This window comes from Poecilia reticulata, chromosome 17 (genome assembly GCF_904066995.2).
Source record: "Poecilia reticulata chromosome 17, P_reticulata-male-v2, whole genome shotgun sequence".
Taxonomy (NCBI): Eukaryota; Metazoa; Chordata; class Actinopteri; order Cyprinodontiformes; family Poeciliidae; genus Poecilia; species Poecilia reticulata.
In genome coordinates, this window is record NC_088846.1 from 31,108,387 (window position 1) to 31,135,085 (window position 26,699).

Consider the following 26,699-nt stretch of genomic DNA (forward strand, 5'->3'; position numbering starts at 1 on the left):
TACATGGATCTCTTTCAATATGTTAGTTCACAATTCCCAACTTTTAACCAGTTTTCGACTCTAAAGCTCTAAATTCAAATTCAGTCAAAAATGTTGCTGAAGCTTCACTGAAATACCTAATTTAATAAAAACATAGAGTTCACAAGTGGGATCTGTCTTTTGGTGTAATCTGTAGGAAAGGTGAAAAATAATTACATTTATTAAAAGCTTGTCTAGGCAAAAAGAAAAAAAATAGTTCACCCAATCCATTATTGGAAAGTTGTGATCAGATCAGATCATGTAATCTGTTCTGCTGCCAATCTGCTGTTCCCTTCCGGCCCAGCAGGGGGCGGAAATGGACCTCAGGTGATCCCCGCTCCCCCTGGCGGAAGTAGAAGAAAAAAGGCATCAAGTAGCAGCTCGTATGGGGGCGGTTGTTAGCAGAAGCGTGCGGCAACGGGGCAGCCCGGTCTGAGACAAGTACACCTCGCTGCAGCATGCAGAAAGGGGCGGGGACGGACCACTGTCAGCCTCTTACCTTATATGGAAATGGGACCATTGCAATCCGGAAGTGAAGGGGGCGCTAGTGGCGCTATTTCCTGTACCAGCCGCCGCTAGTGGCGCTATTTCCTGTACCAGCCGCGTTAATAATAATAATAATAATAATAATAATAATAATAATAATAACAATAATATTGATAATAATAATAATAATAATAATAATAATAGAAATAAAAATGTAACGTGGTATGTCCCTTTAAAAAAATAATTAAAACTATTGTTTTTTTAATGTTAAAATCACATTAGTAATAAACAACTTAAAACAAGCAACAATAATGAATTATTATGTATATGTATTTATCTATTGTCACCCAATCTAGCTGAAACAAAAGGCTTAAAAAATATTTAGGAACACATTTATCCATCCATTAATTATCATACACGCACGCATGACCCTGGGCAGATCACCAGTCCATCCTAGATTAAGAAAACAGATACCAAATACTTCAAGAACGCTGTAGTTCAATTAATAGATTGTGATGTAGTGAAACGTACTCTTATAATAAATAAATTTAAATCTAAAATATAACTAGTGCCAAAAACTATTATGCTTGGTTGCAGGTGAGCTCAACTATTGTCATTGTTTACCATAAAGTCTCATTGGAAACCTTTCCTGTAAGGACTCCAGCTTAACCAGTAATCTGATAAAAGACACTGGACTGGTGTCCCACTATTCAATTTAGAAATTCTATATCAACTCTACCAGTTGTATTTGATTCACAAACTGCGCTCAAATATTCAATTGTTGCAAAACCCAGAGAGACTTTTGTAAAACTTTAAATGTAGCTTCAAACTGGAAACACTCAGAGAAAGTAGGTTTTAGAAAGTTTATTTGACAAGAGAATGATCCACTGTGGATTAATCATTGTTTCTGTATGAAAAGCTTCTTTGAAGTCACCAGATAAATAAATCAGGCTTATGTGTACATTCTAACGCTCTTCAATTCAGCCAATCAGCTCATCATGCGCCTCCGTCTCAGCCTATCGGCGCCGGTCTCCTCATCTTCTTGAATTACCCTTCATAAAGTCCGGCTTGATGTGAACAACTGCTCCTCACCCGAGTTTCCATCACCTTCACCCGGTCTCCACCGTCGCTCAGCATACCTTTAATCTTTGTATTATGGTATGTTTCTAACTGAACATGTTTCTGTATTTGGTTGCTTTATTTAAATAAAAACTGTTGATTCTGATTGCTAAAACATAAACGACTGAGGTTTGCAAAGACAATTTTTATTTCTTCCAGTCATTGTTAAAGTATATGAAACGTTACACATGAAATACTGAAAGGTATTATCTTTGCTTGTATTTCAAAATTTTAAAACAAGGTTATCCAATTGTTAAACAATGCTGTTACAATATATTTACAACTACTTTATTGGTTCTACTTTCTCTTTAATATATTAGAGCCACAATGTTACTTTTCCTGGAAACAACAGTTCTACCAAAAAACTAAATAATATAAATCAACTGAACTACAACAAAAGGAACACTAAAAAATTTACATAATGTTTAAAGAACACATTGTGAAAAACTAAAGGATGACAGAACAAATCCAAATGTCAGCAGAACAGATTTACAAAGATGTCACCAAAAAAGAACAATGTGTGACAACTGAAATGTGTGAAAGACTGTGGAAAACAACTATTATTCTCCTTGCATTCAGTACTGACATCCAGGGCAGTGTCCAGGTCTGCCATCACAGTAGTAACGAGGGTAATCTCCTCGTCTTCCATTTCCAGTGAAGCCCACACAGTCTTTATATTGCCGGTTACAGGAAGAACACGTAACAACTGCAAAAGGAAAAACATGACTGTCAGGTTAATTGGTCTCTCTAAATTGTCCCTAGGTGTGAGTGTGTGTGTGCATGGTTATTTGTCCTGTGTGTCTCTGTGTTGCCCTGCAACAGACTGGCGACCTGTCCAGGGTGACCCCTGACCCCGCCTCTCGCCCGGAACGCCAGCTGGATATTGACACCAGCAACTCCCGACCCCACTACACAAGGGTGTAAGAAAATGGATGGATATATACATACACGAACTATTTTGTCATATGTTATACTCTTATTTGAGTAGATTTTGTTGATATGCAACCTAATGCGAGTTACTTCACAGAATGAAGAGCATATTTTAACCCATAAAAAACACGACACACAGGTTTCTTCTAACCTTTATTTGTTGACTTATATTAATATTTTTAATTTCCATTTTTAAAATAACTATCAGTGCACATACCTTCATTTTAATTCATGTCTGCAGAAATAAATGGGTAATATTACACTGCACATTATGATCAGTAAAACCGTACTTAATAGTAGATATATCACCTAATACTGTTACTCTTACTAGTGTTTTTTGCAGTTATTTACTACTATAAATATATGAAGTAGAGGGAACTACACCCACCTATGATGGCAGCTTTTAGTTTATAAAGTGTTAGACTTTCCAGAAATGTTGGCGTGCAAAAACATATTTCAAAAAGGATTAACCTTTTTCTAGTCTTTTTTATGAAAAAAAAAACCAACTACAAAACTGTTAAGAAGGTAAATAAATAAATGATAGTGTAAGTGTAGCTTTACATACCGTTATGTTGAACCGTAGCAGTTCTTGTTATGTGAACGACTCATCGGCTTTGTATGAGCAAAGAGGACAGAAATATCCGGAATAATCTTCTCTCCGTTACGAATGTTACAAATAGAAACGTGGATCTGTTAAATAAAATAAAAAAACAAAGTTTGAGCATAAAATACACTTATCAATTATACATTTTATTTACTTTTCTATTTTTATCTAATGGTGCCCTGCAGGGAAATAATTAGCTATGCTACATGCTAAATTTAACCTTACCTTCTATGAATTACGCATTTCAATAGTCTACAGCTGTTTATTATATGCTCAACGTCATCTAGAAAAGCGTATTGATTTACTATGTGATAAAAATTTTAAAGAAGGTAAAAATACCTTTTGCTGACTTTGCGCCTTTTCCATTTTGGATCGTGTGCCGAACACATGAACCCTCTCAAACTTCTTTCAATCGGCATCTCAAACCCGCTTCTTTAAGGTATTTATACTAGAAATTAGGAAAATAGCGCCCCCTTCACTTCCGGAGTGCAATGGTCCCATTTCCATATAAGGTATGAGGCTGACAGTGGTCCGTCCCCGCCCCTTTCTGCATGCTGCAGCGAGGACCTTCTCGTCTGAGACGACCTAGGACGCGACTTCCTGGTTGGAGAGACGGAGAGACAAGAGTCGTCTGGTGATAAATACGATTTAAATTGGGACATGACAACGTTGGATATAGAAAGAAGTGACTGTAATAGTATGGAGTGTAGTGAAGAGGAAGGAAGGAGTGGGCAGAATGAAGATAAAGAGTGGGACTTGGTGGGAAAGGGTGGAAAGAAGCAGCGAGCTGCCGAAAGAAAGAGGAAAAAAGGAAATGAGGAAAGCACTGAAGACACTGATAATGACGGAATTGAAGAAGGAAAAGAACCACCAAAAAGACAAAACCTGAACATTATAATAAGATTTGATGAAGGAGAAGGAGTTAAGAAGATGGATCCAATTAAACTAACAAAAGCACTAAAAACACATGTTGGGGAAATTAAATATGCTAAAATACTGAGAGACGGAAACCTTTTTATTGGATGTAATTCGGAAGGGCAAGTTGAAAAGGCAAAAAAGCTTGGATGGGTGTGTAAAGTTAAAGTCAGAGCAGTTGTTAAAGTGGGTGAAAAAAGAAATGATGAAAGCAAAGGAATTATCACAGGAGTGCCGTTGAGTGTTAACATGAAGGACTTAGTTGAGAATTTGAAAGAAAGAAACAAGGAAATAAAGGGAGCACGAAGAATGACAAGGGGTACAGAGAAGGTTGAAACCGAAACTGTGTTGTTGGAGTTTGAAACAAAAGAAATGCCAAAGGAGGTTTTCTTTGGTTTGATAAGATTTAGTGTCAGAGAATACGTGCCCAAACCAGTGAGGTGCTTCAACTGTCAGGAATTTGGCCATGTTGCAAAAATGTGTAAAGGAAAAAGGAGATGTGCCCGATGTTCTGGAGACCATGAGTATGGTAAATGTGGAGTTGGAGTTAAACCAAAGTGCTGTAGTTGTGGAGGAGAGCATAGTGTTGCTTTTTGGGGATGCGAAGTAATGAAACGACAAACAACTATACAGAAAACAAAAGTTACGCAGAAAGTAACATATGCAGAAGCGTGTAAAGTAGTTGAGAAAGAGAAACAAAATGGGAAATCTCTAACAGGTGAGAAGCAAATAAGCTCAAAAATTATGGAAATGATTGAAAAGAAAATAGAAGAGGAAAAAAAGAAAATGGTGACTTTTATTGCAGGAGTTATAAATGCAACATCGGACGTGAAATCAAAAACGGAAAGGATTCAGATTATTGTGAAGGCAGCATGCCATAGCTTAGACTTAAAGAATATTCGGTGGGAAGACATAAGGGGAGAGCTGTGTAGTCAAGCAAGTCAAGAAGCATAGTCTCAATATTACAATGGAATGCGAGGAGTCTTTTGTCAAATGGGCAAGATTTTAAACAGTTTATTTATGAATTAAAAGAGAAACCTGATATAATTTGTATACAGGAAACTTGGTTGAGGCCTTGTTTGGATTTTAAAATAGATGGATATATTGCAGTTAGATATGATAGAGAAGAAGGAAATGGGGGAGGATGTCTTTCTCTGATTAAGGAAGGTATTCCATATAAAATTATTGGAAGGAAAAGAGACTTGGAGTATGTTGCAATTGAAATATGGGTGGAAGAGAAGGTAATGTTGATTTTAAATTTTTACAATCCTTGTAAAAAGCTTGAGTTAAGCAAACTTGAAGAGATGGATATGAAAGGAAATGTTATTTGGTGTGGAGACTTTAATGCACATCATTCATTATGGGGTAGTGGAAAAGTAGATTATAATGGGAACATTTTAGAAGAATTTTTAGATAGTAATAATCTGGTTTGCTTGAATAATTGTAAGAAGACAAGAATTGATATAAATTCAGGTAAGGAATCTGTATTAGATTTGACATTTGTTTCTAGCTGTTTAGCTCCATTATGTGATTGGCAAGTTAAAAATAAGACATTTGGTAGTGATCACTACATTATAATCAGCAAAATAAGGATGGGCCAGGTGCATAGACCTGAAATGATAGGAGGAAAGTGGATATTTGAGAAAGCAAATTGGGAGGAATTTTATAACTTATGTGATAGGAACATTTTAAATATTAAAAATGATCAGAGTATTGAAAGTATGAACCAAGAGATTAGTCAGAGTATTTTAACTGCTGCTGAGGAGTCTATTCCAAAAACATCAGGGAAAAATAGGAGAAAGTTAGTTCCATGGTGGAATGAAGAGTGTAGAAAAGCAGTTAGAGAAAGAAATAAAGCATTTAAATTGGTTAAAAGGTCTCATAATTTTCAACATTTAATTGAATATAAAAAGTCACAAGCAAAAGTCAGGAGAACAATAACAAGGACAAAAAGAGAATTCTGGAGAGGTTTCTGTGACACAATTGGCAGTAGTACAAAACTAGGGAATGTTTGGGGGATGATTAAAAAAATGGGAGGAGATGGAAGGGAATGGAGTTATCCTAAACTAAATAAAAATGATATAGTTGCTGTAACTGACAAGGAAAAGGCTGATATGTTAGTGAGAGCATTTGTAGAGATTCATAGTGGGAAAAATTTATCAGTTAATGAAATAGAGGGAAGGGAGAGAACTAGAAAGGAAAATGATGGAATCTTAAGAAGAAAGAGTAATAATGATCTGATGAATTATCCTCTCTCTATTGGAGAGCTGAAAAGAGCTTTGGATAGAACTAGGAATAGTGCTCCAGGTAAAGATGAAGTGTGTTATATTATGTTAAGACATGTAAGTGAGGAAGTTTTAAATAAATTACTAATTTTATACAATAAGATTTGGAAGGAAGGGAGACTGCCTTGTAAGTGGAAAGAAGCTATTGTTATTCCGTTGAAGAAACCTGGGAAAGATCATAGTAACCCTGGAAATTATAGACCAATAGCTTTAACATCTAATTTGTGTAAACTGATGGAAAGGATGATGAATGAGAGATTGACACAATATTTGGAGTCAAAACATTTAATTGCTCCTCATCAGAGTGGCTTTCATAGAGGGAGAGGATCAATAGATCCTATTTTATGTTTAGAGGATGATATTAGAAAAGCTCAAATTAATAAGGAAATTGTTGTTGCTGTGTTTTTTGATGTGGAAAAAGCAAACAATATGCTATGGAGGGAAGGGTTAATGATTAAATTACATCAGATGGGTATAGGAGGTAATATGTTTAATTGGATATGGGATTTTTTACGGGATAGAAATATTCAAGTTAAAATAGGACATCATGTTTCCAAATTATATAAAATAGAAAATGGAACCCCTCAAGGAAGTGTGGTAAGTCCAACATTATTTTCAGTTATGATAAATGACATTTTTAAAGATTTATCTATCAGTTTTGGTAAGTCACTTTTTGCTGATGATGGGGCTTTATGGAAAAGGGGAAGAAATGTGGAACATATTATTAAAAAACTTCAGGAGGGTATAGATAAAGTGGGTAAGTGGGGGGTAAAATGGGGCTTTCAATTTTCAATTGAAAAGACAAAAGTTATGTTTTTCACAAATAAGAAAATAGGGGTTGATAAAAAGTTGTATTTGTATGGGAAAGAGTTAGAAAGGGTTGATTGGTTTCGGTTTTTGGGTGTAGTTTTTGATAAGAAACTAACTTGGGGAAATCACATAGAACATATTATGGAGAAAAGTAGAAAGGCTCTAAACATTGTGAGGTGTTTAGCAGGATTGACATGGGGTGCAAGTTTTGATTCCCTAAAAAGTATATATGTGTCATTAATTAGATCAAGAATAGATTATGGGAGTGTGGTGTATGGTTCAGCAGCCAAAACTAGATTAAAAAAGCTAGATGTGATTCAAGCCAGAGCAATGAGAATTTGTTTAGGGGCAGTTAAATCAATGCCAGTATGTGCTTTACAAGTAGAGTCAGGAGAAATGCCATTATGCATTAGAAGACAGCAGCTAATGGTCAATTATTGGATAAGTTTAAAAGGACATAATGCAGATCACCCGGTTAAGAAAGTATTAGAAAAGTGTTGGGAAAGAGGAAAGAAACAAATTGATAGCTTTGGGTGGGTTGGGGATGACAGAGCGAAAATTTGTAATGTATATTATAAGGAATTTAGTCCACCTGTATTATGGCCTGTGAGACCTACATGGACTTGGAAATATATCAATGTAGACAGTTCACTAACACATATTAAGAAAAGGAATACACTAGATATTTGCCAAGAATTTTATAATCAAATGCAGAATAAATATAATGATTACTTGCAAATATATACTGATGGGTCGAAAGACCCTAAAAGTGAAGCAACCAGTATAGCTGTAGTGATTCCTGAATTAAAGATTAATATTTCAAAAAGAACATCTGATTATTTGAGTGTATTCGCAGTGGAACTGTGTGCTATTTTAGTAGCTTTAGAATGGGTGGAGGAAACTAATAGGAATAAAATAATAGTTTGTAGTGATTCTCTATCTGCGTTGATGAGTATCGGAAAGGGACGTACAAAAAATCATCAAAATATTCTATATGAGATTATGGCGGTTCATCATAGGTTATGTGAACAAAATAAAAATGTTATATTATTCTGGACTCCTGCTCATGTAGGTGTTATAGGGAATGAAAGAGCAGACAGGCTGGCTAAGGAGGCGATTAAAAAAGATGATATTGATATGCAAATAAAGTTATCTAAATCTGAAGGTAAAAGTATAATTTGGAAAGAAAGCAAAAAGATATGGGAAGCAAGGTGGGTAAATGAAATAAATGGTAGACATTTATTTAGGATACAAAATACAATTGATGTAGAAAGGATAAGAGGAATAAACAGGAGGGAGGAGGTAATTATAAATAGAATAAGAATAGTTTCCTAAATGGAACTCTTTTCAAGATGGGGAAACACCTTACTGGTTTATGTAGATGGTGTGGTGATGTAGAATCAATGGAACATGTTTTGATCAAATGTAGAAAGTATGAAAGCCAAAGAAGATTATTAAAAACGGAACTAGGTGTTAGTAGGGAATTGGTATTTGAGAAGGTGATCGACAAATTGAATAGTATTGAGGGGAAAAAGAAGATCTTTCGTTTTTTTAAAAACTCTGGGATCTTTAAGAGAATTTGAGGGGTAGTTGGTAGGAGTCAATAGAGGGCAGTAGTGCAACATAAATGGATGCAAGCTGCCGTTAAAACCTAAAAGAAGAAGAAGAAGAAGAAGAAGAAGAAGAAGCAGCTCGTATGGATTCAGTCAGAAGACGGGTTTGCGATCTGCCATTATAGACAAGTTAGAAGCCAGAATACGGTTGTTTTATCGTTTCTCAGCTAATATCTCAGCAACCATGACTTCCGTTCAGCATCTGAGAGATTTTATCAGAGAGAGACTAACTGCTGCTGCAGCAGAAATCTTCTCAGAGGTGGAAAAAACCATCATCTGCTACGAGGAGGAGCTCGATGCTCAGCGCAGGATGATGGGGATCAACTGGAAACCAGAGATCAAACTCATCAGAATCGGTTCGGAGCTGCAGAGACAAAGTTCTGGTAGGTCCGGATGAAGGAGCTGATGAGATCCGTCAGCAGCGATAGTTAAAACACGAAATGCTTCAGTTGCTAGCTCTGATGCTACATAACAAAATACATAGACAATATAAGGAGAGACCCTCATGGCCGCTCTCGCCTATTGTCGCTGACGAGATTTAGCGCGGCCATCTTGGAGCGGTCCACCACTCCACTCAGCATTATGTGTTAAGCAGCAAAATGACGTATCAGCGCATTTAATCGATCATAACACGCTTTTTTGTTACTGGAAACCATATTCAAACATCTATCAAAGCTACATTTATAAACAATTGTATTATTTAAGTATGTTTTTAATACATAGTTCAGCATATTTAAATATGCTTAGTGGCTATAACAATAGAATAGGAATGGAATATTCTGATAAAGATGTATAATGAGCATATTAAAAAGCACACAGCCGTTCATAATTTATTTAATTATTTAGTAATATCAATACATATTTATATAACTATACAAACACAAATAAATAAATAATGATTAATAATGACACAAATAAATAATGATTAATACTGAATAATATGTATGTGTGTGTGTGTGTGTGTATGTATGTATGTATGTATGCATGTATATTCCGACGGACACAAATATAAATTTTTATTTTTTTGTTTTTCAGCCGATGAGTTCTAGCTTCAGAGATTCAGCAGCAGATTGAGTCCAAACTCCGATGTGAGATTCATCCGTGCTGCAGTGAATCCGTCTCTCTTTATAGATTCTCCCTCTTCTTCCTCACATCGTGTCTTTAGGAAACCTTCAAAACAAAAACGGAAGATTTGGGATGTATCTTACTAGTGAAAGAATTACATATAAATAATAGTCTTTACCACTTTGCTGGTGAATGTTATAACACATAATATAAGTTTTATAATATGTGTTACATTGTTTCATTTCTAATATAGGCTCTTGTGTCAGATAATCTAAGTCAATGTTGGAGAATAATTAATTTTTTTAGATTTACAGAATCTCAGTTAGTCTTCATAGCGGCTGAACCTGTATTACACCAAGCACTGTAGCTAATATTAGCTGGTATCTATTAGCCGGTGGACATAAATACAGTAAAGTAATATTCTAATCACAATATATACACAATAATATGTCAATCTTACTTGTGAAATGTTGTCTGTGGAGCCTCACATCAATAGTCCGTCGATCCGAACAACAATATCCCTCAGTGCTGAGGCATCTTCTGCTGTTTTGATTAAGCAAAGTAGGAGGGACGACCTCTCCAAGATGGCCGCCGTATTTCCTGCGCCGGAGCAGCCAATGCGGGGTCTACACTTATATTATGTCTACGACAAAATAACTGATGTCTGTTTGAGTCTCTGAAAACCAGATGGAGATCATTTAAGTCGCCTGACTAAAAATATTAACGATTTAACAATAAACACAATAAATAAATAATGTATCAAACAAAAAATAAATAAAACTGAACCATTTAGGTTTAGTGCCTCTGAATTTACATGTCTGTGTATAAAAATGAAACAATCTAAAAATAATGAAGGACATTCTAGTATAAATCCCAGGATAGACAGAAGATGAAAGTTTGATTGGGGATGCAGGCTATTGATTAAGGAGTTAATCTAAAGTTGCCTGATTGTATTTATTGACGAACAATTAATTGATAAGTGACCTTTTTCTGAAGAACCTTGTGAATGTTGGGGATAAGGTTTCAGGTCTCGTCTAAGAAATCATCGACATTCTTAGTAGAATATTCTGAAAGTCCAATTAAGAAAAATGTCTTTCATAGTTTCTGGATCTTTATCAGTAGACTTGTAATTACATTTCTCTACTTTTCTCCAAATGACAGAAATATGAGGAGTTTTTTTCACTGTCAAATCCATTGAACTGATCTAATCTAGATTATATAATCTAGTTTACATCTGCATCAGTTTCTTTTTCCTCTTCACATTTAGTTTGTAAATCTAAATCTGATCTGGACTAAATTAGGTTCATCTATTTCTATCTTCCTTCTCTGGTGACTAAAACAAGGTTAGCAGTGATGGTGGAGCTCTGACTGGTTGGTTGTGACGTATAAACATGAAGTTTGTTGTATTTTCTCTCAGGTCAGCAGCAGCAGTGGCTGTTGATTGGTAACTGGATCTACTGTTTGTAGATGGTTAGACTGAAAACGTACTTTGGATCCGAGGTTTTTACAAAGTAGCAGTTTCTTTACTCAACATAAGATGATTTCTGCTCTGGTGCCTGAACCTTTTTACTTCCTGTTGTCTCCTGATACTTTCTAAGGAACCTGAAACAAAGTAACACGAGGAGAAACAGCTGCTGCTTTTTCTGTGGGGCTGGACAATATTTTAAAAAGGAAATACTGGATAAACTACCAAACTTCAAAACAAACTGTGGATATTTTAGCAAAAACAGCAGAAGTAGAAACTCATCTAAAATGAGCTGTTCTGTTGGAACCAAATGGTTTTCTGGATTCTGAACTAAAGAGGGAGACATGGGTCTTTGTTTGGGTGATTTTTGTCTAGACTGTTAGTGGAAGGTGGTAAAGCTGAGACATAATTTAATTAGGTTTGAAATAAATGTTGAGGCTTGGAGTGAAATCTAAACCAGTGACGTGTGTCTGATCTGAAGAGAGTTGATTGATTTTCAGTTGGACCTTTAAAACATCTCAGGCCTTTTCCTTCTCCAACATGGCTTCCATCAGAGTTAGTGATGAGTTCAGGTCTGATCAGTTTCTGTCACATGAAGCACCAGACATGCAGAACGGGGCTGTTTTCTGATCAGCTGTTCATTTGCAGTCTGAGCTAAAACAACAGCTCACTTTTTTATGAATTTCACCACTTCATTACCATGAATTCACCACTTCATTACCATGAATTCACCACTTCATTACCATGAATTCACCACTTCATTACCATGAATTTCACCACTTCATTACCATGAATTCACCACTTCATTACCATGAATTCACCACTTCATTACCATGAATTCACCACTTCATTACCAAGGTGCAGTGAAATGTCAAAGTGACTGGTCATCATGTAGAAAGATTTTCAGCTGCTTTAATTCATATTTACTACAGCCACAGCAGATATTGGCCTGCATACATAAATCATATCTCAGTGAATGTTTGCAAACTGTCAGTGCAGAAACTTGCAAATGGTTTTCTGCAGATTTATGTTTCTGAAACGTGATGATGAAATATTTCCAGGTCACTCAGATGTGTTGATGGGACAATGTCCCAGTTAAATCCGTAATGTGACTGACATTCCTCCCAAACATCAAGATATGAAACAAGATGGTGTCTGATTGTTGCCGTGGAGACGCTCAGTTATTGGGGTTTTCAGTTATGTGACATCAGCCCATTTTTTAGTAATAATTTTGCTGCATTGTTATAGTGCTGAGCTGATCACGTGAATTCAGACGACTGGTGCACAAGATGGTCATCAATGATCTTCCTTTGTTCCCACAGACCTTCAAAATCTAAACGTCTTCACTGAGCAGGAAGATTCTTCCATCCAACTTGTCTGTAACCAGGGGAGGCGGTCCAGCCACGAGGAGGAGGAACCAGAACCTCAATGGACCGGAGAGGATCAGATGGAACCAGATCCTCCACAACCACCTGAACACACCCTGATGGGAGGAAACGAGAAAGCAGAGGCTTCATGGGACGAAAGGCCACAGGAAGAATCAGAACCTCCACCGACTGAAGAACGGGAGGAATCAGAAACTGGTTGGATGAAAGAGGAAGAAGCAGAACCTTCACTGGATAAAGAAACTCAGTGGCTTAAAGAGGAAGAGGAGAACCCAAGAAAAGCACTGATTGAAGGACAGGAGGATCCAGAAACTCCATGGATTAAAGAGGAAGCAGAACGTCTGATGGAGGAAACAGATTCTCCTGTTGGCTGTGAAGGAGAACCAAGACCTGAGCAGCTTCCTCTCCATGTTCCTCCTGTAGTTGAGAGCAACGATCAGGGAGGAAGCAGTTCCACCGGCTCACAGACTCAGTGCTACACTGACAACATGTCTTCTGATGAGTGTGGTGTTTGTGGGAAATCCTTCAAGAAGAGGTTTAACTTGAAACAGCATTACAGAACCCACACTGGTGAGAGGCCTTTCTGTTGTGAAACATGTGGGAAAAGTTTCTCTCAAATGAGTAATTTAAAAGTTCACAAGAAGATCCATAGCGGCGAGAGACCTTTCTGTTGTGAGACATGTGGGAGAAGTTTCTTAAGAATCGATCATTTAAATATTCACAAGAAGATCCATACAGGTGAAAGGCCTTTTTCTTGTGACTTTTGCAGGAAATCTTTCTCTCGTATTGATAATTTAAACATCCATAAGAAAATTCATACAGGTAAGAGGCCTTTTCAAACATATGGAGAAGATTTCTCTGTTTACAACAAAATGAATACAAGTGAAAGACCTTTTTCTTGTGAAACATGCGGGAAAGTTTTCTCTCGAATTTGTAGTTTAAAGGGTCACAAGAAAACTCATTCAGGTGAAAGGCCTTTTGCTTGTGACACTTGTGGGAAAAGTTTTATACATAGTTCAAATTTAAATGTTCACAGGAGAACCCACACAGGGCATTGATAGGTTAGTGTTTCCAACAGACAGTAAATTATTTTGAAAATACGGATGTTGTGCTTGTCCATTTTCCTGTCATCCTTCAACACTGACTGGCTAAAATAGGATCGTTCCTAATTTAATGGACGGCGACACAGAGGCTGCTGTCAGAATGACCTGAGGTAACCATGGCAACCAGGCTGGAGATTTTAGTTTAGCAGTAATAAGACATGAAGTTACTTTTAAAATTAATCATACAGGTTAGATTAAAATGAGTGACTTTTCTTACTTGATTTTTTTCTGTGACTAGATTAAGCTGTACTGACCTTTACTAATAAATATCAAACATAAAGAAAAATCTAATGGCTGATGTGGACATGGACGTACATGGTTGCAGAAAATTAAAGGTTTTAATAGGTTTCTTTGTCCTAAGCTACATTAAAACTGAGTCACTAAAACTAACCTGGTTCAGAGACAAATGGAGAAACAGAAAATATTTACTGGTGTCAAGTTTTAAAGAGAGTTTAAAGTATTTGATGCAGAAGAGATGAGAGTGAATCTGATCTGGGTTCAGTTTCTTTGTTTGCAGATCTGATGTCTGAACACAAAGTTAATCTGTGTTTAACAAAGGGAAACATTTGGCCCAGCGTTGCTGTAACACTGATTTATTTATTCATGTTCTTCATTGTTAATATTCCAGCCGGCTGCATCATCCCACTGTTTCATAAAGTGACATCATTTCTGATGAATTATTTTCATCTCCACTGAGAGGAAACAGTAAAAACAGAAGCAGCTTCAGGTTCTCAGTATTTACAGCAAAGGTTTGTGATGCAGCAACTTAATTCAGTAGTAAATGTTGTTTTTACTAGTAAATTTAAACTGGAATCTAATTATTCTGCATGTCAACATACAGCCCAGTTTTAATGAAACGTGTAAATTATGAACCTTAAGTATTATAAGGTTTATCTGTAAATAAAACAGACTGTGGTCAGAGAGCAGATGGTGAGTTTGTAGAGCAGCAGATGTGAATCTGATCTCAGTGGTTATTAGAAGCCACCAAACTGCTGGCAGCCAATCAGATTCCTTTCCTGCAGCTGTGTGGGTTTGTGCTCTGCAGCCTCCACACCGTTAGCTGTGGCTTCTCACTTTAATAACACCATGACAGTTACAAGCATCGACTGAAACAGTCGTTCAGGAAGCACCTGAGTTCTTCATCTGAGAGAGAAACAGCTCAGAGCTGAACTCACAGCTCAGCAATCGGCTCCATCAGTCGAATCACATCAGGCTGTTCAACGGCTCAAATGCAGGATAACAATTAGAGTGAAGGTTGAAGCAGCAGCAGCTGAATCTGAACTCTGATCAGTTTCTCTGTTTGTCTCTCGATGCAGCAGGAAGATTTCAGCTCACAGGAACAAACAAAGCAGCAGCAAAACCACCGAGACAGAAACTCAAACCACCGAGACAAACATTCATGTTGTTCACTTCCTGTCAACCAGGCGGCCATCTTGGTTCTGATCCGGTATCGGTGTTTCTCTCAGTGGTTGGTTAAAGATCCATAGTTCAGACTGAGAACCAAACTAATCCTGTTTTTACTGTTTTAGCTCCAAGAAAGGAAAAAACGTATCAGCATCAGATCAGCTGAGATCAAACCTTAAAAAGCCTAAATTTAATGTTTTCTGAAAAAAATCTGTTTTATTGAGTTTGACGAATTAAAGTTGATTGTTCTGGGAAATAACAACTACATGTGTCTAAGCTGGATTACTGCCATAGAAAATGTATTTATAATTTAAAACGTTTGGTCGTTCATTCATTCATTCATTCATTCATTCATTCATTCATTCATTCATTCATCAGGTGATGGCTCTCAGCTTGTTGCTCTTCAGCCTCAGCAGATGAAACTCCTGGTTTGATGGAGAATTTAAGAACAAATCAGTCATTCAGTCACAAACATCTTTAATGAAACTTCAGGATTTTACACAAAGTTCAGCTACAATCAAATAAAGACAAAAGAGGCAGAAAGAAAATAACCAGAGGATTTAAATCAATCTGTGAAATTATATCATCAGAAGCTGGAATAAAAATATTCTCTAAACGTCATAAGAAGCTTTAAAACCAACTATCAGCACTGAGTAGAGCAGGCAGAGCAGCTTCACCCGGTTCAGGATCATCAGGATCCAGGGACAAACCTCTGGAACAGAGCAGGAGGGAAATGATTGGAGTTGAACAGAAATGTCCGTCCTCTGCTGCAGCTGCAGCTGAGCCCCTGCCTGCTCTCCCAGCTTCATCACCTTGTGTTGCTGGGGCCTCCACTGGGCCCCCCTCATGCTGCACAGAGCAGCGGTATCTAGATGTGCTGTGTTGATCCCGGTCCACCGGTAAGATGGAGGCGGTGCGGTTGGGCTCTCTGAGCTCCAGCTGCTCTGCAGAGGTCAGATCCGTCTCTCCACCGTCCTCCAGTCGTTTCCAGGAGACCTGGACCTCAGGAGGAAACATGCCTGAGGCCAGACACAGCAGGAAGCCCTTCCTGTCCCGCTGGGCGCTGGATGCTGCTGGGTACACGCTCACCACGGGCTGCACCACCGGATCACCTGCAGGTCGGCAGCAGACAGGCAGCAGCAGCTGCAGCAGCTCACGGCAAATAACAACATTTATTCATTTTTAACAACATTTATTCATTTTTAACAACATTTATTCATTTTTAACAACATTTATAAATTTTTAACAACATTTATTCATTTGTAACATTTATTCATTGTTAACATTTATTCATTTTTAACAACATTTATTCATTTTTAACATTTATTCATTTTTAACATTTATTCATTTTTAACAACATTTATTCATTTTTAACATTTATTCATTTTTAACATTTATTCATTTTTAACAACATTTATTAATTTTTAACATTTATTCATTTTTAACAACATTTATTCATTTTTAACATTTATTCATTTTAACAACATTTATTCATTTTTAACATTAATTTTTAACAACATTTATTCATTTTTAACAACATTTATTCATTTTTAACAACATTTATTCATTTTTAACAACATTTATTCATTTTTAACAACATTTATTCATTTTTAACAACATTTATTCATTTTTAACAACATTTATTCATTTTTAACAACATTTATTCATTTTTAACATTTATTCATTTTTAACAACATTTATTCATTTTTAACATTTATTCATTTTGTGACAAACTGTTTTTGTTATTATTCTGTTTAACTATTATTTTTTATACATTAATTTATTCCTGGTAAATATTTTTGTGCTTTGCGGTATTTTATAATAAATAATCTAAGTTTAAAATAATTTAACACAAGTTAGTATATTTATTTCCTTTGATCACCAAAAAAACCTTTTTAAAATGTGATTTCTATTCTATTGTCAAAAGTTTATTATCATTATTTCTATTATTCACTGTTTACTAACATTAATTGTTAAACATCATTTTTTATCTTAAGATTTTGACTTTAATGCTTTAATTTCACTAATTAATAACAGAAAAATATGCAAAATATTTAATAACTCCAACATTTATTAGTAATCTGGAATATAAACCTGCACGTCGTCTGAAGTTGTGTTTAAGTTTCTGAGTGAAGCTGATTGATCAGATTGATCAGATTGATCTTTGATCGATCAACTTATCTGATCAAAGCGTCGGATTAAAGGAGAAATAAAAACTAAAGTTACACAATAAACTTTAATGGTTTCTAACAATAAACTAAAGTAAAAATAAAATCTAATTTATGTAAGATTATGTACATAAATTTTGTAAAAATAATAAAATGGAGTGTAAATTATAGTAAACATAAAATTGGAAAAAACATTTTGCACATTTTCTTAATTAAATGCATCCAGATAACGAACAGCTTTTGGTTTCAGTTAAAATAATAATAACAAAGTAAAATGTAACATTTTACTTGAATATTTTGTCTCTTTATTTAAAACAAGTCAAGTTAAAACACTAATTAAATAAAGTTCTGGATGCTTTTAAATAAAAGTCACCAGATACATGTGAATTTTTATTTTTTACTTTGAAATGAAGCAGAAAAAAATTTCACATGTTCTAACAAACATTTAATAAATTTCTAATTTATTGGTAAATATTTTTGTTCTAATTAAAACTATAAGGTCTCAGTTTATGAGTCACATTTATATTATATTATATTATATTATATTATATTATATTATATTATATTATATTATATTATATTATATTATATTATATTATATTATATTATATTATATTATATTATATTATATATATATTATATTATATTATATTATATTATATTATATTATATTATATTATATTATATTATATTATATTTTATATTATATTATATTATATTATATTATATTATATTATATTATATTATATTATATTATATTATATTATATTATATTATATTATATTATATTATATTAACACCCCGTCAGTGAAAAGTTATGTTTCTCTTTTTATTTCCCAAACTAATAACTTTTTACATGTTCAAATAAAATCTAAATTAATCTCCATTTTTATAGTTTTTTTTTATTTTCACATTTTTCTAATTAACTGTGTTTTAAAATCTTGTAAATATAAAAACTTTTTCGACACTTTTTATCTTTTAAATCAAAAACATTTCAAACAGATTTCACACATTTATAGAGTTCATAAAAATAAAAAATAGAAAGATTTGAATTAATTTGTCTGAGATTTTTGGTTGCAGTTTAAGAAGAATATATTTTACACTGAATGGAATAATAAGGAACCAAAATACATTTTTAAAATTAAATATAATTGTTTTTGTTTTGCAGTGAAGATTAAATGTTTCTATTTATCTCTGGTTTCCTCTGTAACGTTTACATGATGACATTTCTACAATCAATCAATCAATCAATCAAATTTTATTTGTATAGCACATTTCAGCAGCAAGGCATTTCAAATTGCTTTACATAATTTAAATAAAAACAACAGGTGACATTAAATAAATAGTGGGAAAGAGATTTTGGAATAAAAAGATAAAAACATTAAAACCCCTTTTAGGACTGAAGTTAAACGTTTTTACACCTTCAGTCTCTTTCACAAGCTCACTTCTGTTACAGAATCTAAGCGCCTGTCGTCGCCGGACTCCGCCGTCCGTTTAACACGGTATTATCCAGGTATTATCCAGGTATTATCCAGGTATTCTCCAGGTTTATCCAGGTATTATCCAGGTTTATCCATCATTAACAGTAAAGATAAAAACATTATAAACATCAAACCCCGGCACTCTAACCCTCATTTAGCCATCAGCAGCTCTAACCAGACGGGTTTAAGTTGAGATTTAAAGGCTCTCAGTGTTTCAGCTGTTTTACAGTTTTCTGGAAGTTTGTTCCAGATCTGTGGTGTATAGAAGCTGAATGCTGCTTCTCCTCGTTTTGTTCTGGTTCTGGGGATGCAGAACCAGAACCAGAACCAGAAGATCTGGTTCTGGACTAACGACCAAAAGCATCATAAATGCTGAAGCAGCAGAAAGTGATTTAAACACGTTTCCATCCTTACCGGTTCCATCGAGTTTGGATCAGAACCACAGATCAGGAAAGTGTAGAATGAGCAGAAAGCTGTCTGCTGCTGACCGGGTCAGCTGAGCAGAACCGGTCCAGATCTCCATGTTTTCCTCATGACTGGATGCAGATTTAAAACGTGTCTGAATGAGAAGCAGACAGTCATGATCAGAACCGTCCTGCTGAAGTTGCTGTGAGGTTCTGATGGATCAGAACCATCAGAAATGTGCTGTGAAGGTCCAAAGTGGGTCTGCAGGAAGCTCTGCAGACATCATGTCTAAAGCTCTCATCTCTCCCACTGGGTCTCCTGGTTTGTTGGGACGTCGTCTTGCTGAAAGTCTTCAGTCTGAGCTGCAGCTGCTGAGATCATGAATGCAGCACGGAGGGAGGGGGGGGGCTGTGGTTTCCTGGAGCCTGATGGAGCCATGAAGCTCACACTGACAATGAGAAGCCGTTCAGATTCTTCTCACATGATAAATCACCTTTCTGAGAATGAATGAACTTTTTAAATCTCACCTGTACTTGAAAAACGAAATATCTTCCCTCTGGTACCAGAAAGTAATCACCCTGTAAAGGAACACCGATCAGAACACCAAACACCTGGCAGAAAGAGTAACACAGATATTGAAGGAGAAAAATTATCTTTGGTTGTTTTTAATTTAAACCGTTTATATAAATCTGTGTTGGACTGACAGAAACATTACGACATGTAAATAAAGTATCATCTGACTCACATCTCCACAGGGATTATTAGAATATAACACGAATAAGGAAGACAAATAATAACAGTATTTACCTTTATTCTTAGTTATTATCTGCTCTATTAATAACAGTTTAGAGAAGTTCTGTTCTGGTTCGGCATCGGTTTGGCCACCAATCTGCTGCTCGCCTCCAGGCCAGCAGGGGGCGGAAATGGACCAACCAGCTGCTTCGTCTCAGTTTGACCCCCAGCGGAAGTAAAACAAAAACGGCTCCAGCAGCAGCAGCTTTGTGTTGTGTTTTTGTTCCTCGACGGAATATTTCAGTAACAATGTCTTCAGTTCAGCATCTGAGGGATTTTATCAGAGAGAGACTAACTGCTGCTGCGGAGGAAATCTTCACCGAGGTGGAAAAAACCATCGTCCGCTACGAGGAGGACATTAAACTGCTGGAGATCCACTGGAAGCCGCAGATAAAACTCACCAGAACCGGTTCGTTAAAAGAACAGATGAAGCTCCGTCAATCAGAGAAACTTCCAGCTCAGATGTTTGGAGATAAATGTTCGTTTTTAGAAAAGTTTCGCAGTCAGAGCTCGATGGCGACACCTGCTGGTCGAAGTTAGGAATCGGCCAACCGGTCAAACATTAAACAAAACTGATTTTTTTTTTATACAGGTGACATAATAAATGGCTGAAGTTTCTAAATACTGATCATAAGGTGATACTGTGTATGTTAAAGTAATGTTGACGCCGTTAGTCCTCCAGATGATCAGTAGGAGGTTCGGATCTGTCTGCTGAGTTAAATCCAGGAGGTGGTTTTTGTGTCAGTCCTGTTGGTCCCTGTGTTTAACTACAGGACAGACAGGACAGACAGGTCTGACCACTGGGACAGGATCTGTGTCCACTGATGTCGTCCATATTATTTTGAAGCTTTGGAGTTGAAACGTGGTTTTCTCTTTTCACCAAGCGATAGAAAACATCCTGAAGCTCAAACCTGATATCTGTTATCAACTACAGCAAAGAAAGAATGTTAGTAAAAAAATCTGTTCTTTTTCTTTTAAATGAGAAAACATTTTATTGATTAAAATACAAACGTAATGTTTAATCTCACGTTTGAAGTATGTGAAAGTTTTTTATAGAATAGATATTTCTAATCTATTTTTCCATGTTATTTCTCCTATTGATAAAGAAAATGGAGCTGGAAGATTTTAAAGAAAACCTAAAATGTGTCCAGTTGCTCTAATAAACCAGCAGAGATAAAGTCAGAGTTCTGAGGTTTAATATGTCAGGTTTACTTCAAACTCGGGTCTCTGGAGTTCATCAGGTCAGACACAAAGTTTCTGAGTTTGTTGGGTTGGATTTTATTCCTCCATCTAAACTTTAATGGTTCCTGCAGCATCAAAGACGAGCTGCTTTGAAACCTGTCCTGTTTCACTAAACACACTGAGTTGGTGGCGACTTTTCCTGCCACTGTTTCTTCCTTCATAGCTGCTAATAACAATTAGCTTCATCAGCAGCTCACTGGTGGAAGTTTTAAAGTATTAAAACTTGATTTAATGGATCTTTGATGCAGATAATTTGCCTCTGGGGATTTTAAAAGTTGTCCTATTCAAACCAGATATCTGATCTCTTATGTTTTCTGTTTCTCTAGACGTCCCAAAGCAACATGAAGATGAGGAAGAGGAGGTTTTCCCTGAGCAGCTCTGTAATCAGATGGTGAGCTGGAATGAGAACCAGGAGCAATCAGAGCCTCCACACGACAGCGACAGCAACGAGGAGCTGGGACTTCAGCTGCTGAAGGAGGAACCAGGAGCTCCTGGGGTTAAAGAGGAACGGCAGGAAGTCTGCTGCAGTCAGCAGGGACAGAGTCTTTGTTTTACTCAGACTGTGACTCTGCAACAAACTGATTTCAGTGAAGAAGAACCAAACTTTGAGCTTCTGGACTCCAACAGTGTTTGTGCTCTGGAGAACCAGGATGAAGCAGGAAGCTGCAGTCCTGTGTTGGCGAGTTGGGCTGAAACTGTCCCAGATGAATCCTGTGGGAGAGTCTTCAAATCTCAGTATAACACGCTGCGACATCGCAGAGTCCGCTCAGGGGAGAAGCCACTGCGCTGTAAAATATGTGGAAAAGTGTTTGTACAAACATGTCATCTGAAAGAGCACATCCAAATGCACACTGGTGCCAAGCCCTTTTCCTGTGAAACCTGTGGGAAATGTTTTACCAGGAAGTCTAGCCTGAAGGTTCACAGGAAAACTCACACAGGGGACAAGCCTTATTCATGTGAAACCTGTGGGAAACGTTTTAGCAGAAGTTTTTGTTTGAAAGTTCACAGAAAAACCCACACAGGCGTTAAGCCTTTTTTATGTGAAATCTGTGGGAAAAGCTTCCGTGAAAAATGGTATCTGAAATACCACAGGAAGACCCACACAGGTGAGCAGCCATATTCTTGCGAAACATGTGATGAAAGTTTTAACAGTGTGAATGAACTGATGGGTCACCAGAAAGTCCACAAAACTCTGAGGGTTTCTGGTGAGATCTGAGGGTTTCTGGTGAGATCTGAGGGTTTCTTGGACGTCGTTTCACTCCAGATGTTTCCGTCATCCAGGTGTTCTGATGGAACAGCAGGTTTTAAAGCTGCTGCAGCAGTTTAGTTTTTAATTTTTTAACATAATTCTTACATCAACATAACCAAGAGGTCCATGCAGTACAATCTGAACATGTTAAGAAATGCATGTGAGTCAGGAGTCGTCAAAATGGGATACAAGGAAAGGATGTTACCATGGCGACTCCTTTTCATACATAGAAGGGGTTGGATGAGAGCAGACTTTAACTGGACCAAGATGGCCGTGTTTCCTGTGGTTGATGTTCTGATGAAACTTTTACCTGCAGGATGAAAACATTTGTGTTGCTTTCAGAGACTCTGATGAATGAACCGTTTCTCCTGAACACAGATGGACGTTTCAGACTGAAGGTTAAATCTGTTCCAACGTTTATTTCTATTTAATTGGTTACTAAATGTTTGACATCCTGAACTTGGCTGCTAAGCAAAGTTGTAAAGTTTTTAATTCCCTGTAAAACATTTTGTTTTTCCCTGTATGGTAAATGAATAAAGACCATTTTTATAGCTCCAGTTTATTCTAACATGATTCCTGCCAGAGTTCAGTGGTTCCACATGTTGAGTCCTGATCCAGAGAATCGGTTCATCCTGCTGATGTTGGACCTAAATCAGCACCAATCAGGTTCTGGAGTCAAACTATCAGCAGAAACATGGAAAAAACTGCTCATTGATTAGCAGAATGGTGTTAATAATTATTAGTTTTTCAGTAATAATCAATCAGTTGTACAACTTTTGACATGAGAATTGAACTTGCCTCTCAAAATTGATTCTTAGCCTGAAAAGATGCGTCTCTTTTCTAATTGACAACCTTCTTTACTGAAAATGATTTCGTATTCAAACCTGCCAGCCGTGTCAATACTTTTTGCATAACAATGTGGTCAAACAGACGACATGGTGTTAATCTGTCCACAGATGCTAAAAATCTGCCGGTCAGTCATATTTTGGTGCGTTTTGTCATTAATGTGGGAGGTTTGATGTTCCTACAACAGAGCATATAAATATCCACCGGTACTTTGACATAACACCTGTTTGCAACCTGGTATGTCTCTGTGCACAGCTGAGACACACAGACTCAGAAAATGGATCCGGCTTTTCCCTGTCACATTGTGTGGGAATTTTAACGAGACAGATTCCAGATTCCAGCGCATGAACAGCACAGATTGTTTTTATTTAGCGTGACCTGAACCCAACCTTGGTTCCGACCCGCTGCAGTGGGCCTGGACACTGGGAAATGTCTGGATGGTCCTGATGGCCAGTCCGCTCTGGTTGGAATGACAGAAACATTACAACCTGTAAATACAGGCCAGGTCTAAATCTTAATGTATTATCAGACTCACGTTTCCACAGGTATTATTAAAAAATAAGCCCTGAAGGAAATGAAAATAACTTTTGCCTGTTTGCTTCATTATTTTCTGGTCCGGTTCAGAGAATGTGATCGTTTTGCTGCTGTTCGCCTCCAGGCCAGCAGGGGGCGGAAATGGACCAACCAGCTGCTTCGTCTCAGTTTGACCCCCAGCGGAAGTAAAACAAAACGGCTCCAGCAGCAGCAGCAGCCTGCTATCGTTTCTCTGCCTGATATTTCAGTAACAATGTCTTCAGTTCAGCATCTGAGGGATTTTATCAGAGAGAGACTAACTGCTGCTGCGGAGGAAATCTTCACCGAGGTGGAAAAAACCATCGTCCGCTACGAGGAGGACATTAAACTGCTGGAGATCCGCTGGAAGCCGCAGATAAAACTCACCAGAATCGGTACGTTAATACAACCGCGATGGAGAAACGGAAATTTGTTCATCATTGAAACTTTCAGTTGAAATAACGGCTCGTTTTTTGAAAGGTTTCGTTATAAAAGCTCGGTGAGGACACCAGCTGGTCGGTTCCTAATTAATTGCTCATTTAAGACCAATTAATTTTCTCCTGACTGAAGAACAGGAGCAAATAAATTCTGTCAAATATGACTGAACTCATTTTTAGAGGTGAAATTAGTGCATTTACTACTAAACGTTGACCAGTCAGAATGGGATTATAATGTGATATAAAGTTGCTGTATAGGTTATTATGGGGACTCTGGTGTTGATGTGGGAGGATGTTGAGCCTTTTTAATACATTACCTGTCCAGAAAAATAGTCAATTATTTCTCAAAAAGATCATATTCAGTTGGAAACGCTCTTACTTTCTCTACTAACCATTCTTCGGGTTGATTTCACATTCATGACTTTTTGTCCAGCCACATTTCTGACTAAAAGATGAAGGTTCTCCAGTTTCTTTCCAGCTTTTCTTGCTTTGAAAAGTTTCTGCTTCTCCTTTAGTTGTGTGACGTTGTTTTTTTTCATGTCCTTTCACATGACTGGAGCTTCTCTTTGCATCTGATGGGGATAAATATGCTGTAGCTGCAGGAAGATGATAATATGTGCAGTAATGACCCAGCAGGAAACTCAGACTTGTTTATTTAGTTAAATCCAAATGGATTTTTTTACTTCTTACATTTTAAGTCATGTGTTTAACTACAGTAACCAATAAAACAGACACGTTTGATGGTTGGGACAGTTTGTTGTACTGAGTATCAAGTATAGGGAGTATTTGTTCATTGTTCAGGTTATTCATATTATATATTCATATTATATTCTCTTTTCACTCAAGATGCCCAACTAAACCACTCAGTTATTAAATATCTGATCTCTTATGTTTTCTGTTTCTCTAGACGTCCCAAAGCAACATGAAGATGAGGAAGAGGAGGTTTTCCCTGAGCAGCTCTGTAATCAGATGGTGAGCTGGAATGAGAACCAGGAGCAATCAGAGCCTCCACACGACAGCGACAGCAACGAGGAGCTGGGACTTCAGCTGCTGAAGGAGGAACCAGGAGCTCCTGGGGTTAAAGAGGAACGGCAGGAAGTCTGCTGCAGTCAGCAGGGACAGAGTCTTTGTTTTACTCAGACTGTGACTCTGCAACAAACTGATTTCAGTGAAGAAGAACCAAACTTTGAGCTTCTGGACTCCAACAGTGTTTGTGCTCTGGAGAACCAGGATGAAGCAGGAAGCTGCAGTCCTGTGTTGGCGAGTCGGTCCAGAATGGCTCCAAATGAATCCTGTAGATGTCATGTTTGTGGGAAATTCTTTCAATCTAGGTACAACACGCTGCGGCATATCAGGGTCCACTCAGGCGAGAAGCCATTCTCCTGTAAAATATGTGGAAAATTCTTCAGACAAAAGTCTCACTTGAAAGAGCACATGAAAAGGCACACGGGCATCAAGCCCTTTTCCTGTGAAACCTGTGGGAGATGTTTTTCCAGACATTCTAATTTACAGGTTCACAGAAAAACTCACACACGCAGCGGGTTTATTCCATGTGAAACCTGTGGGAAAAGCTTTGGGGAAAGATGCTACGTTAGGTTCCACATGCAGCCCCACACATGTGAGCGGCCATATTCATGTGTAAAATGTGAAGCAAGCTTTAGCAGTGTGAGTAAACTGACCGGTCACCAGAGGGTCCACAGAGCTCGGAGGGATGTCCAGTGAATGAGCAACACGTGGGAAAAGCTTCAGTAAAACCCAGGTGACTGGATGAGAGCAGACTTTAACTGGACCAAGATGGCCGTGTTTCCTGTGGTTGATGTTCTGATGAAACTTTTACCTGCAGGATGAAAACATTTGTGTTGCTTTCAGAGACTCTGATGAATGAACCGTTTCTCCTGAACACAGATGGACGTTTCAGACTGAAGGTTAAATCTGTTCCAACGTTTATTTCTATTTAATTGGTTACTAAATGTTTGACATCCTGAACTTGGTTGCTAAGCAAAGTTGTAAAGTTTTCTGTGGTTTTAATGATCCTTTTATTTCATGAACATTTTGGATTAACCTGTGTAAGAATTGTTCTGTATAAATAAAGCTTTGCTTTGGGTCATCACATGCTGCTTCACTTTATTTGAACATCAGTCAACACTCAGTTGTTCATGTTGCTGTGATGTTGGATCATTTTTTCATTTACTTTTGAGACTCATCACGTAAGAGCAGTTTTTCAAATGAAATGAAATGTAGATGAGAATTGATTCTCTCAAAATGGATTCTCCTTTTCATGTGTTATAGCAGTGATTCTCCTCCCTGGTCCTGTGAGTCTGTGCT

General features: G+C 37.0%; 3 protein-coding genes, 4 long non-coding RNA genes and 1 gene segment (V, D, J or C); 3 read left to right on the top strand and 5 right to left on the bottom strand.

Annotated features, from left to right (window-relative positions):
- Window positions 1-1,748: 1,748 nt before the first annotated feature.
- LOC145548145 (uncharacterized) lies at window positions 1,749-3,736 on the bottom strand. 2 transcript variants are annotated; one of them, XR_014084435.1, is made up of 3 exons: window positions 3,497-3,736; window positions 3,119-3,243; window positions 1,749-2,329 (listed from the first exon to the last, which is right to left on the bottom strand). It is a non-coding gene; the product is annotated as an uncharacterized LOC145548145 (long non-coding RNA). The 2 variants fall into 2 exon arrangements; XR_014084434.1 differs by having other exon boundaries at window positions 1,749-3,243.
- A 4,984-nt stretch (window positions 3,737-8,720) lies between these two features.
- LOC145547542 (uncharacterized) lies at window positions 8,721-14,089 on the top strand. The gene is made up of 2 exons (XM_081598836.1): window positions 8,721-9,163; window positions 12,633-14,089. The coding sequence occupies exons 1-2, from the start codon at window positions 8,965-8,967 to the stop codon at window positions 13,751-13,753; spliced, it is 1,320 nt and encodes a 439-aa protein (XP_081454962.1). The 5' UTR covers window positions 8,721-8,964; the 3' UTR covers window positions 13,754-14,089.
- On the bottom strand, window positions 9,794-10,390 carry LOC145548155 (uncharacterized). The gene is made up of 2 exons (XR_014084447.1): window positions 10,306-10,390; window positions 9,794-9,950 (listed from the first exon to the last, which is right to left on the bottom strand). It is a non-coding gene; the product is annotated as an uncharacterized LOC145548155 (long non-coding RNA).
- Window positions 14,090-14,486: 397 nt separating the features above from the next.
- On the bottom strand, window positions 14,487-14,791 carry LOC145548148 (uncharacterized). The gene is made up of 2 exons (XR_014084439.1): window positions 14,710-14,791; window positions 14,487-14,671 (listed from the first exon to the last, which is right to left on the bottom strand). It is a non-coding gene; the product is annotated as an uncharacterized LOC145548148 (long non-coding RNA).
- An 893-nt stretch (window positions 14,792-15,684) lies between these two features.
- LOC145548143 (immunoglobulin lambda constant 1-like) lies at window positions 15,685-19,675 on the bottom strand. The segment is given in 3 exon segments: window positions 15,685-15,914; window positions 16,015-16,345; window positions 19,266-19,675. Coding segments are annotated over 3 exon segments (441 nt in total).
- A 460-nt stretch (window positions 19,676-20,135) lies between these two features.
- Window positions 20,136-23,096, top strand: LOC145548141 (uncharacterized). Its single transcript, XM_081598845.1, has 2 exons — window positions 20,136-20,457; window positions 21,617-23,096. Exons 1-2 carry the CDS (start codon window positions 20,298-20,300, stop codon window positions 22,504-22,506), a joined length of 1,050 nt encoding a protein of 349 aa, XP_081454971.1. The 5' UTR covers window positions 20,136-20,297; the 3' UTR covers window positions 22,507-23,096.
- Window positions 23,097-23,732: 636 nt separating this feature from the next.
- On the bottom strand, window positions 23,733-24,001 carry LOC145548157 (uncharacterized). The gene is made up of 2 exons (XR_014084449.1): window positions 23,921-24,001; window positions 23,733-23,845 (listed from the first exon to the last, which is right to left on the bottom strand). It is a non-coding gene; the product is annotated as an uncharacterized LOC145548157 (long non-coding RNA).
- A 24-nt stretch (window positions 24,002-24,025) lies between these two features.
- LOC145548139 (uncharacterized) lies at window positions 24,026-26,484 on the top strand. The gene is made up of 2 exons (XM_081598840.1): window positions 24,026-24,332; window positions 25,282-26,484. Exons 1-2 carry the CDS (start codon window positions 24,173-24,175, stop codon window positions 26,094-26,096), a joined length of 975 nt encoding a protein of 324 aa, XP_081454966.1. The 5' UTR covers window positions 24,026-24,172; the 3' UTR covers window positions 26,097-26,484.
- Window positions 26,485-26,699: the final 215 nt, after the last annotated feature.

What these genes read in the sequence shown, in the direction of transcription:
- LOC145548139 (XM_081598840.1), top strand. Translation starts at nt 24,173, where the DNA reads ATGTCTTCAGTTCAGCATCTGAGGGATTTTATCAGAGAGAGACTAACT. An exon ending in GATAAAACTCACCAGAATCG is followed by an intron (nt 24,333 to 25,281) that starts GTACGTTAATAC and finishes CTGTTTCTCTAG; the next exon opens with ACGTCCCAAAGCAACATGAA.
- LOC145547542 (XM_081598836.1), top strand. Translation starts at nt 8,965, where the DNA reads ATGACTTCCGTTCAGCATCTGAGAGATTTTATCAGAGAGAGACTAACT. An exon ending in GCTGCAGAGACAAAGTTCTG is followed by an intron (nt 9,164 to 12,632) that starts GTAGGTCCGGAT and finishes TTGTTCCCACAG; the next exon opens with ACCTTCAAAATCTAAACGTC.
- LOC145548141 (XM_081598845.1), top strand. Translation starts at nt 20,298, where the DNA reads ATGTCTTCAGTTCAGCATCTGAGGGATTTTATCAGAGAGAGACTAACT. An exon ending in GATAAAACTCACCAGAACCG is followed by an intron (nt 20,458 to 21,616) that starts GTTCGTTAAAAG and finishes CTGTTTCTCTAG; the next exon opens with ACGTCCCAAAGCAACATGAA.